General features: G+C 37.1%; 1 protein-coding gene across 6 annotated transcripts in view; it reads left to right on the top strand.

Moving 5' to 3' along the window:
- Positions 1-12,525, top strand: part of LOC128656167 (allantoinase, mitochondrial) — a 120,088-nt gene that overhangs the window by 85,193 nt on the left and 22,370 nt on the right. For all 6 annotated transcript variants that reach the window (XM_053709911.1, XM_053709909.1, XM_053709912.1 and 3 more), the window contains exon 8: positions 6,328-6,514. In XM_053709911.1, the coding sequence (XP_053565886.1) occupies positions 6,328-6,514 (187 nt within the window). The remainder of the gene's footprint in view (positions 1-6,327; positions 6,515-12,525) is intronic.

The following is a 12,525-nucleotide window of genomic DNA, read 5'->3' as shown; positions in this document are numbered from 1 at the left end:
CTTACGTCACTCCAGATGTTCCGCACACAAGTGCGGCACAATCTCACTACTTTTGCTAGTTATCAAATGACTAGCAGGTACGCTCGGCACTTTTACGGCCCAGCGTACCTGGTTTTCAAACCGCCACCCCTGGAGGCGGCGGATCCCATAGGAATCAATGGGAGTCTGACCATAGCGAAAGTACAAGTTCGCTGCTGACAGACATCCCATTGATTTCTATGGGAGCTGTCTGCACCTAACACCCTAACATGTACCCCGAGTCTAAACACCTCTAATCTGTCCCCCCCTACACCGCCGCAACTAAATAAAGTTATTACCCCCTAAACCGCCGCTCCCGGAGCCCACCGCAAGCTACTCTATACATATTAACCCCTAAACCGCCGCTTTCGGAGCCCACCGCAACTATAATAAATGTATTAACCCCTAAACCGCCGCTCCCTGACCCTGCCGCAACCTATATTAAACTTATTAACTCCTAATCTGCCCCCCCTACACCGTCGCCACCTATAATACATTTATTAACCCCTATCCTGCCCCCCACTACACCGCCGCCACTGTAATAAATTTATTAACCCCTAAACCTAAGTCTAACACTAACCCTAACGCCCCCCTAACTTAAATATTAATTAAATAAATCTAAATAATATTTCTATTATTAACTAAATTAATCCTATTTAAAACTAAATACTTACCTTTAAAATAAACCCTAATATAGCTACAATATAAATAATAATTATATTGTAGCTATCTTAGGATTTATTTTTATTTTACAGGCAACTTTCAATTTATTTTAACTAGGTACAATAGCTATTAAATAGTTATTAACTATTTAATAGTTACCTAGCTAAAATAAACTGAAATTTACCTGTAAAATAAATCCTAACCTAAGTTACAATTACACCTAACACTACACTATACTTTAATAAATTATTCCTATTTAAAACTAAATACTTACCTGTAAAATAAACCCTAATATAGCTACAATATAAATAATAATTATATTGTAGCTATCTTAGGATTTATTTTTATTTTACAGGTAACTTTGTATTTATTTTAGCTAGTTAGAATAGTTATTAAATAGTTATTAACTATTTAATAACTACCTAGCTAAAAGAAATACAAAATTACCTGTAAAATAAATCCTAACCTAAGTTACAATTAAACCTAATACTACACTATCATTAAATTAATTAAATAAACTACCTACAAATAACTACAATTAAATACAATTACATAAACTAACTAAAGTACAAAAAATAAAAAAAATAAGTTACAAACATTTTAAAAATATTACAACAATTTTAAGCTACTTACACCTAATCTAAGCCCCCTAATAAAATAACAAACCCCTCCCAAAATAAAAAAATGCCCTACCCTATTCTAAATTAAATAAAGTTCAAAGCTCTTTTACCTTACCAGCCCTTAAAAGGGCCATTTGTGGGGGCATGCCCCAAAAAGTTCAGCTCTTTTGCCTGTAAAAGAAAAATACAACCCCCCCCCAACATTAAAACCCACCACCCACATACCCCTAATCTAACCCAAACCCCCCTTACAAAACCTAACACTAATCCCCTGAAGATCATCCTACCTTGAGTCGTCTTCACTCAACCGAGCAGCGATGGAACCGAAGTGGACATCCGGAGCGGAAGAAGTTATCCTCCAAGCGGCGCTGAAGAAATCTTCCATCCGATGAAGTCATCATCCAGGCGGCGCTGAAGAAGTCTTCGATCCGGGCGATGTCATCTTCCAAGAGGCGCTGAAGAGGTCTTCTATCCGGGCGATGTCATCTTCCAAGCCGGGTCTTGAATCTTCCTCCCGCCGACGCGGAACATCCTTCTTCACCGACGGACTACGACGAATGAAGGCTCCTTTAAGGGACGTCATCCAAGATGGCGTCCCCTCAATTCCGATTGGCTGATAGGATTCTATCAGCCAATCGGAATTAAGGTAGGAAAAATCTGATTGGCTGATGGAATCAGCCAATCAGATTCAAGTTCAATCCGATTGGCTGATCCAATCAGCCAATCAGATTGAGCTTGCATTCTATTGGCTGATCGGAACAGCCAATAGAATGCGAGCTCAATCTGATTGGCTGATTCCATCAGCCAATCAGATTTTTCCTACCTTAATTCCGATTGGCTGAATCCTATCAGCCAATCGGAATTGAGGGGACGCCATCTTGGATGACGTCCCTTAAAGGAGCCTTCATTCGTCGTAGTCCGTCGGTGAAGAAGGATGTTCCGCGTCGGTGGGAGGAAGATTCAAGACCCGGCTTGGAAGATGATATCGCCCAGATCGAAGACTTCTTCAGCGCCGCCTGGATGAAGACTTCATCGGATGGAAGATTTCTTCAGCGCCGCTTGGAGGATAACTTCTTCCGCTCCGGATGTCCACTTCGGTTCCATCGCTGCTCGGCTGAGTGAAGACGACTAAAGGTAAGATTATCTTCAGGGGATTAGTGTTAGGTTTTTGTAAGGGGGGTTTGGGTTAGATTAGGGGTATGTGGGTGGTGGGTTTTAATGTTGGGGGGTTGTATTTTTCTTTTACAGGCAAAAGAGCTGAACTTTTTGGGGCATGCCCCCACAAATGGCCCTTTTAAGGGCTGGTAAGGTAAAAGAGCTTTGAACTTTATTTAATTTAGAATAGGGTAGGGCATTTTTTTATTTTGGGGGGGTTTGTTATTTTATTAGGGGGCTTAGATTAGGTGTAAGTAGCTTAAAATTGTTGTAATATTTTTAAAATGTTTGTAACTTATTTTTTTTATTTTTTGTAACTTAGCTTTTTTTATTTTTGTACTTTAGTTAGTTTATGTAATTTATTTAATTGTAGTTATTTGTAGGTAGTTTATTTAATTAATTTAATGATAGTGTAGTATTAGGTTTAATTGTAACTTAGGTTAGGATTTATTTTACAGGTAATTTTGTATTTCTTTTAGCTAGGTAGTTATTAAATAGTTAATAACTATTTAATAACTATTCTAACTAGCTAAAATAAATACAAAGTTACATGTAAAATAAATATAAATCCTAAGATAGCTACAATATAATTATTATTTATATTGTAGCTATATTAGGGTTTATTTTACAGGTAAGTATTTAGTTTTAAATAGGAATAATTTATTAAAGTATAGTGTAGTGTTAGGTGTAATTATAACTTAGGTTAGGATTTATTTTACAGGTAAATTTCAGTTTATTTTAGTTAGGTAAGCTATTAAATAGTTAATAACTATTTAATAGCTATTGTACCTAGTTAAAATAAATTGAAAGTTGCCTGTAAAATAAAAATAAATCCTAAGATAGCTACAATATAATTATTATTTATATTGTAGCTATATTAGGGTTTATTTTAAAGGTAAGTATTTAGTTTTAAATAGGATTAATTTAGTTAATAATAGAAATATTATTTAGATTTATTTAATTAATATTTAAGTTAGGGGGGCGTTAGGGTTAGGGTTAGACTTAGGTTTAGGGGTTAATAATTTTATTACAGTGGCGGCGGTGTAGTGGGGGGCAGGATAGGGGTTAATAGGTTTAATATAGGTTGCGGCGGGTTCAGGGAGCGGCGGTTTAGGGGTTAAACTATTTATTTAGTTGCGGCGAGGTGCGGGATCAGCAGGATAGGGGTTAATAATTTTATTATAGAGGGCGACGGTATAGGGGGGGCAGGATAGGGGTTACTAGGTATACTGTAGGTGGCAGCGGTGTCCGGGAGCGGCGGTTTAGGGGTTAATACATTTATCAGAGTTGCGGCAGGGTCTAGGAGCGGCGGTTTAGGGGTTAATACATTTATAAGAGTTGCGGCAGGGTCTAGGAGCGGCGGTTTAGGGGTTAGTAACTTTATTGAGTTGCGGGGGGCTCCGGGGGCGCCGGTATAGGGATAGAACAGTGTAGTTTAGTGTGAGTGCTTAGTGACAGGCTAGCAATACAGCTGGGAAAAAGCCGAAGAGCAGCGAGATCGGATGAGTGATAACTCTCACAGTCCGCTGCTCATCGCCCCGCGGCTTTTTGACAGCTTTATTTGATAACTTAGGCGAACGTATTCAAGGTTCGCGGCGGCGAAGGCAGGCGAGCTTAGGCGGGCGTATTGGGCCGGCGAAGGCAGAAAAGTAGACGGCTTGATAACTACCCCCCATGGGGCCGATTTATTAAGAAGCGTATGCTGCTCATTCCGTGCGAGCCTTATGCTAATTATTCCTTTCATTTTAAATTCAGCTTCTTCCTTGTTTCACCACTCATTGCACTAGAAGACTGAACATTTCCAAGGCCAGCGGGAACTTTGAAGTATAAGGAATGCTCAATTACCCAGGACAGCTGGCATTGTTAAAGTATAAGAGATGCAACATTTTCCATGACAACTGGTATTAACTGGGGCTACAATAATAAAATCTCCACTAACAATAAAACATTATTGTGTAGCACAAGTTTGAAACATCATTGATATTTTTTCAGAAAGGTAAATTTTCCTGATTTGTTTCAAAGGCCATTTTAAAGATATCTTTATTGTCATGGAATTTCTTGTAGATTTTCAAAATGTCCTGAATTCTGACTAGTTGTATTTTAAACTGCATGTATTTGATGCATGTTGTTTGTAAGTCTCTATATACTGCCACTCATACAACAACAACAAAATAGAGGGGGCGCTAAAGGTGCAGGGGTAACTCAGTGCAAAAAATGAATCACTATGCGTAGATAATACAGAACAATTCAAATATCACAAGGACCAAACAAAATAAAAATAAAAATGAAAAATATATATATGAAATAAAAAACCTTTGAGTCCTTGAATAAAGGATAATACAGAGCTCAAAGTCTTTCTTTGAAATTTATGACCGGATGACCGGAGAAAATGGGATATAGAATGTTCATATGTGGGCTGCCTCCTCCTCACCGACTGGTCCGGGTATAGCTGAAAAAGTACAAGAAGACAGAGGGGCGCCTCATGTGTGGTATAATTAGATGGTATGATACAGAACAAACAGAATGGAGCCAAATGAGTACTCACATACTATTGAAGCACACCTATGTGCTGGTAGAGACAAGCTGCAATATTAGATAGGTGTGACAGCTCACCCTCCAGGCAAAACTGTGTAGCTGGTGAGAGATTAAAAAACAAACAAAGAAAGCACTACATGTGCAGACCATTAAAGGTATAACCGGCAATATCTCTTAGATGATACAGATGGGTACTCACATACTCCTGTAGCACACTTATGTGCTGGTAGAGGCAGGCTGTAACTTTCTGACAGGTGCAGCAGCTCACCCTAGATGTAGATTCTTGGTTGTGCAGGGGTGTAGGTCCCAGTGAGCAATCAGCAAAGGCAGAAGGTAGGAAAAGAACTCCACTCAGAGTACATTTAAAATAAAATGTAGCTATTTATTAAAAACAAAGATAAAAAAACAACACAGCAGTTGTTTATGATGAGTGGATAAAAGGGTATACAGTGGCACCCCTCAAATGCAACGCGTTTCTCGGTTAGAACCGTTTCATCAGGCATATATGCTGATTGCTCACTGGGACCTACACCCCTGCACAACCAAGAATCTACATCTAGGGTGAGCTGCTACACCTGTCAGAAAGTTACAGCCTGCCTCTACCAGCACATAAGTGTGCTACAGGAGTATGTGAGTACCCATCTGTATCATCTAAGAGATATTGCCGGTTATACCTTTAATGGTCTGCACATGTAGTGCTTTCTTTGTTTGTTTTTTAATCTCTCACCAGCTACACAGTTTTGCCTGGAGGGTGAGCTGTCACACCTATCTGAAATTGCAGCTTGTCTCTACCAGCACATAGGTGTGCTTCAATAGTATGTGAGTACTCATTTGGCTCCATTCTGTTTGTTCTGTATCGTACCATCTGATTATACCACACATGAGGCGCCCCTCTGTCTTCTTGTACTTTTTCACTCATACAACAAAGCTTACAAAACATGACACTGAGATTTGGGATTTTTGATGGAGCGAGGTTGGTTGCATATTGGGTGCATTTTTTGTTGTATAATGGTGTAGGATATTACTTTTAGGGTATTTCTTTTCAGTGCAAAAGGGAACAGGTGAAATACATCAGAGGGGTAGACATCTTTGTTAAATCAGCTGTATGAAGGCACTCGATTTAGGTGAAGCAGAGGTTAACATTGGCTCCAACAGACACCAGTATTTTGATATTAATTCTAGTACTATAGGGTGTCGTTGGGTGTTAAATAATGACTTAGTATATATTGACACCACAGGGGTCTATAATATAGGTATATACTGTATAATATATATTGATTTAAGCAATGTTATTAGGTTTTCATGGTTTCTTATCAACATGTAAATATGTCTGCAGTGTCCGTTGTCACATTGTGCACCTCTCATCTGCAAAAGCACTTCCCATCATCAGAAAAGCCAAAGATGCAGGAGCCCCCATCACTGTAGAGACTACTCATCACTACCTGACACTGAACTCTGAAAATATCCCCCCTGGAGCCACATATTACAAGTGTTGCCCACCTATAAGAGAGAATAAAAATAAGGTACGAATACAGAATGTCCTTAAATCTGCTGTGATGCACCTGTAATAGATTGCTTTATAACTGAGATGTGATGGTGTTTACCTATATTATACTGCATAGGCAACTTAAATACTGGACACCCTAGGAGTGCATAGCTTTAGAAGTTATACAGACATATTATAGAAATAACATTTATACTTAACCTCTTAAGGACATATGACGGATATTTTCCGTCATAAAACCATTGAGCAAACTGAAAGCTGTGTCCTTAAAGGGATAATAATATATGCTTGCATGATAAATTAGAGAGTAAAGGATAAAATGAGTGTACTGTTGTCGTCCCCCGTCTCATTTTAGAGCAGACAAGACATCATGGTTCATGATTTGCAGGACAAAATGTATCTAAATTGTCTAATTTAGCAGTTGCGAAATAACTTTACTATGAACATCAACAGCACCAAAAAAAAAATATCTGTAAATCTTAAAAGGAACATAATTACAATATAAATACATGAATTAAACCTGCTCTTCAAATTATCTTCTGTAACTATGGGGTTTATTCCATTTAAGTACTAATTTTATTAAATTATTTTCATGTGTTTTAGTAATATTTTCAATTAAAAGCCATTTGAAACCATTAGAAGATGTTACTAAGTGGATTTGCACCAAACAAATTCAGCAAACACTTTGCATTGAGAAAAATGGTGAAAGGACAACCATATTCCAATCCATAATTAAACAAATTTAAGCCAATATTAAAATGATATTTAGACTTTTAAAAAGTCCATGTGGTCAGCCAAGAAATGCTGCTCCTAAATGAGAAGAATGTGTTTTCAAGAACTGAAAGCTGATAAATTTGAAAAGAGCAACAATCATCAAAAAAACTGCTTGGTATGTGTGTTTTGATCGGTTGGATTACTGCTGTTGAATTTTCCCCATCCAGGCTATAGGGGGTTTGTTGAGTCACAAATACAGTACATTTGAAAAGCTTATTATCAATAGGTTTTTCAAAAGTTTTTATTCAAATGGACTTTAAACTGAAAACCTTGTGAAAAGCATTGCAAGGCATTTTCCTATGGAATGCTGATAGATTATAATGGGCATAATTGTATAATAGAAAATGATATAATTATTTTTCTACAAAAGCTACAATTTAGGTCCATGGGACATGTTGTAGCTAAATTTGATAAGCTTCCAAAAAACACTGTAATATACTCATATGTGGGGTATTAAATGATTTTGGTCAAGTGTGTCATTTAAATGATAACATTCTAAGTAAAATCTCTTAATTGATAATTAATTAATAAAATAAGAGTTTTGATTTTACACTACTGATTTCATTTTAATTTAATCTATAGTAAAAGTCTATTATAGGAAGAAAATCTCACTGCACATTAAAACCAACAGGGATGTCTTTACACAGTATTGTTTTAGTTGGGAATATATAGGGCAGGTCCTATCATATTGTACCAAATATTTTGCTAAAAATGCATTAGGCCTTAGAATAGTATTGAAAGAAAATATAAAGTTTGACATCAGTAATTCAATGCACAAGGAGCAACATGTAACTGAACGTCTATGCTTAGAGGTAGATTAAAATAGACTGTATAGTGGATTAAACCCCATATACAGGGAGTGCAGAATTATTAGGCAAGTTGTATTTTTGAGGATTAATTTTATTATTGAACAACAACCATGTTCTCAATGAACCCAAAAAACTCATTAATATCAAAGCCGATCGCACAAATTAACAAAAAACCTAACCCTTAAAAGCAAAACTCAAATAACAGAAACTACCTCCCCCACAACCACGAAGTATTAACAAAAAAAACTAATCCTTAAAGGGACAGTAAACACCATAATTTTTGTTGTTTAAAAAGGTAGATAATCCCTTTATTACCCATTCCCCAATTTTGCATAACCAACACAGTTATAATAATATACTTTTTACCTCTGTGATTACCTTGCATCTATGCCTCTGCAAACTGCCCCCTTATTTCAGTTCTTTTGACAGACTTGCATTTTTAGCCAATCAGTGCTGACTCGTAGGAGCTTTACGTGCCTGAGCTCAATATTATCTATATGAAACACATGAACTAACGCCCTCTAGTGGTGAAAAACTGCCAAAATGCTTTCAGATTAGAGGCATTCTTCAAGGTCTAAGAAATTAGCATATAAACCTCCTAAATGTAGCTTTCAACTAAGAATACCAAGAGAACAAAGCAAAATTGGTAATAAAAGTAAATTGGAAAGTTGTTTAAAATGACATGCATTATTTAAATCATGAAAGATTTTTTATACTTTACTGTCCCTTTAAACTGCAAAACACCCACAATGCCAACTAAAAAAAATTACAATATTAACCCCTAAACCGCCAAACCCTACAATGCCAACTACCTAATTATACTATTAACCCCTAAACTGCAAACCACCCACTATGCAAATAATTTAACTAATCACTAAGCCCCCTAACCTAACACCCCCTAAGTTAAATTTAATTATATTAAAAATAAAAACATTACAATTACACACAAAAAAATCTAATTACAAAAAATAACAACATCTAAAATTACAAAAAACAATAAACACAATTATCAAAAATAAAAAAAAACATTACACCTAACAAAATACACCCAAAAAAAGCCCACCCAAAATAAAAAAACAACCTTAATCTAAAACTAAAATACAAATAGCCCTTAAAAGGGCTTTTTGCAGGGCTTTACCTTAAAGAAATAAATTACCCACTAAAAGTAACCCCACACCCAAACAACCCCGCAAAATAAAAAAAAAACTAAGTCTAAAAAAAAATAAGCAGCATTTGTATGGGCATTGCCCTAAAAAGGACAAATAGCTTTTTTGCAGCCCATTAAAATAAAAAACCTAATCTAAAAAACCCCCACTAAAACTAAACTACCAATAGCCCTTAAAATGGCTTTTTGTAGGGGATTGCCCTAAAAAAATAATCTCTTTTAGCATGAACAAAGAAACAATTACCCCCTAAAAGTAACACCACCCCCCCACCTACAGAATTCCCCAAAATAAATAAAACCTAAGATACCTATTGCCCCTAAAGGGGCATTTGTATGGGCATTGGCCTTAAAAGGGCAATCAGACCATAAAAAAATGCCCTAATTAAAAAAAAACACCCCCAAAAAATTAAATAAAAATCTAAATTTAACCCCGAAATTGGTAGTCACAGTTTATGAACTCCGGAGGTGAAGATCTTCTTCCATGCGGATCCATGTTCATCCAGCACGGGGACATCAATCTTCATCCTGGAGCGAAGGAACCGCAGAGGTGGCTGTGGAGAGAAGGCGGCAGGCGAAGTGAATGTAGCCCGGAACAGGAACGGCGGCCGTGCAGATATCCATCGTGGAGGATCCTCTTCATACGGTCTCCGCCGTACACTGAAGATTGAATTCAAGGTACCCCATTTATATAGGGGTACATTGAATTCCTATTGGCTGACATTTTAAAATCAGCCAATAGGATGAGAGCTATTAAAATCCTATTGGCTGATTTCAACAGCCAATAGGATTTCAGTAGCTCTCATCCTATTGGTTGCATTCCCATTGGCTGACATTTTTAAATCAACCAATAGGATGAGAGCTACTGAAATCTAATTGGCTGATTTGAACAGCCCATAGGATTTCAGTAGCACTAATCCTATTGGCTGATTTCAAAATTTCAGCCAATAGGAATGCATGTTACCCCAAATTGAATGCGGTGTCTTGCATTCAATTTTCAGTGTACGCCGGAGATCGGATGAAGAGGAGAATCCACGCCAATGAGGATCGCTGCCACTGAGGACTGCCACTCCGGATCCGCGCATCGGGGAAGCCAGCTCCGCACCTCTGCTCCTCCTTCGCACAGGGTGAAGATAGAAGATGATGGAGCCACCTGGAAGAAGACCTTGTCCGCCAGACTTAGCTTTAGGATTTTTTTTTTCTTTAAGATTAGGGATTTTATGGGCTGTAACAGATGTAACTGATTGCCCTTTTTAGGGCAGCAAAATATCTGAATGCCCTTTTAAGGGCAATGCCCATACAAATGCCCATTTAGGGGCAATGGGTAGTTTAGGCATTTTTAGTGTTAGGTTTTTTTATTTTGGGGGGTTGGTTGGGTGAGGGGTTATACTGTTAGGGCGTAATTGGTAATTTTTGTAAATAAAAGAGCTGGTTAATTTAGGGCAATGCCCTACAAAAGGTCCTTTTAAGGGCTATTGGTAGTTTAGTATTAGATTAGGGGGTGTTTTTATTTTTGGAGGGGATTTTTTATTTTTATAGGGGTATTCGTTTAGGTTTAAATTTTTATTTTGGATAGCTTTGTTTATTTTTTCTGTAATATTACATTTTTTATTTTTAGTAAAATTAGCTTGGGGGTTTGGCTATTTTAAACATAGACTGCCCTCTGGACAGGCTTATCGCCTAGTCATCTATAAAGCCAAATTCCCTGTGACACACTCCGCCAGGTGCTGTAACACAATAGTGAGATGCTGTATCATATGTTCATCACATGCACTAGACCAGGGATGGCAAATCTCTTCTAGGGTGTGTGCTCGAACTGGCAATAATCTTAAAAAAAATATTTATCCACCTTCACGTGATCAGCTTATCCACAATAGACATGTAAATATAGTTTAAAACATTACTAATTTTCTATCTATGTCAAACTCCTATGCCTCATTAAAGGGACAGTTAAGTCATAATTAGACATTCATAATTTAGACAGAGAATACAATTTTAAACAACTTTCCATTTACTTCTATTATTTAATGTGCTTTCTTCTCTTGTTATCCTTTGCTGAAAGGTTTATCTGAGTAAGCTCAGGAGCAGCAAAGAACCTAGGTTCTTGCTACTGATTAGTGGCTGCATATATATAACGATTGCCATTGACTCACCCATGTGCTCAGTTAGAAACCAGTAGTGCACGGCTGCTCCTTCAACAAATTATACCAAGAATATAATCAAATTTAAAGTTGTTTAAAATTGTATGTTCTACCTAAATCATGAAAGAAAAAATTTGTGTTTCATGTCCCTTTAATATATTTTCCTTTAATAATTATTTATTACTTTAATATAAATACTATTTCAGGAGTCAACAATTTCATGCCGTTGTAAACAAATTGAAATTACACGATCACGCATGCGATCCCGAGATTTCAATGATGGGTTTGGGTCAGGGGGGTGAGCCGACAATGCTAGGCACGCCCACAATGACCCGATCGCATTCAGGAAGCATCGTTGGCTTCAGTACAGCCAAATGGCTAGGATGTTCCATGTCGACCTAACGGTGCTAAAGCCAGCGCAGTTAGGACGGCATGGAACGTCCTAACCTCGGGAAAAGATTAATATATTTTATACTCATGATTATAGGTATTGTTTATATATAAAATTTTAGTGTCAACATCATTTTTAAATGTTCCTATGATTTTATTTAAAGTGTGTGTGTTTTACATGTTTAAAACTTTTATTACAAAATGTGAAATATTTTGAAAAGGGCATTTTGACCCTTTCTGCATGGTAGAGAAAGCCAAAAACGTGTGGTCCATTAAAAACAAGCCAAAAAAAATACTAATTGGCTCTGTGTAAACGGAGTACAAATGACTGCTTTTCAGCTCCCATTGACCTCAATAGGAGCAAAAAACATCATTCATTTGTCATTAATTAGGAAAACTAAAATCCAATAGCTTTGTAAACTAATGGATGTCGATAACAATGATTAACAGAAGCAATGTGAAGTGCCTTTTATATCACTCTTAACTTTCACAAATAAAATGTTTATATCCAGGGCTGCCACTAGAAATTTTGGGGCCCCTTACTAAAACATTGATCAGGCCCCCCCCTTTGACCTGTGACCCATACCTAAATTCAGGACACGTAGACCAGGGTCAGCTCCAGAACTAATTAAATGGGGGGCTTTTTTTTTCACGAGGGGGCACACATTTAAAAAGCATGTATGAGAGTCAAAATAAGAGCAGACCTACTGTGGCAGTCCAGGGATTACATTTATCAGATATCTGGCTGTGCAGG

The sequence above is a fragment of the Bombina bombina genome, chromosome 4 (genome assembly GCF_027579735.1).
Source record: "Bombina bombina isolate aBomBom1 chromosome 4, aBomBom1.pri, whole genome shotgun sequence".
NCBI lineage: Eukaryota > Metazoa > Chordata > Amphibia > Anura > Bombinatoridae > Bombina > Bombina bombina.
This window is presented reverse-complemented; position numbering and strand designations above follow the sequence as displayed.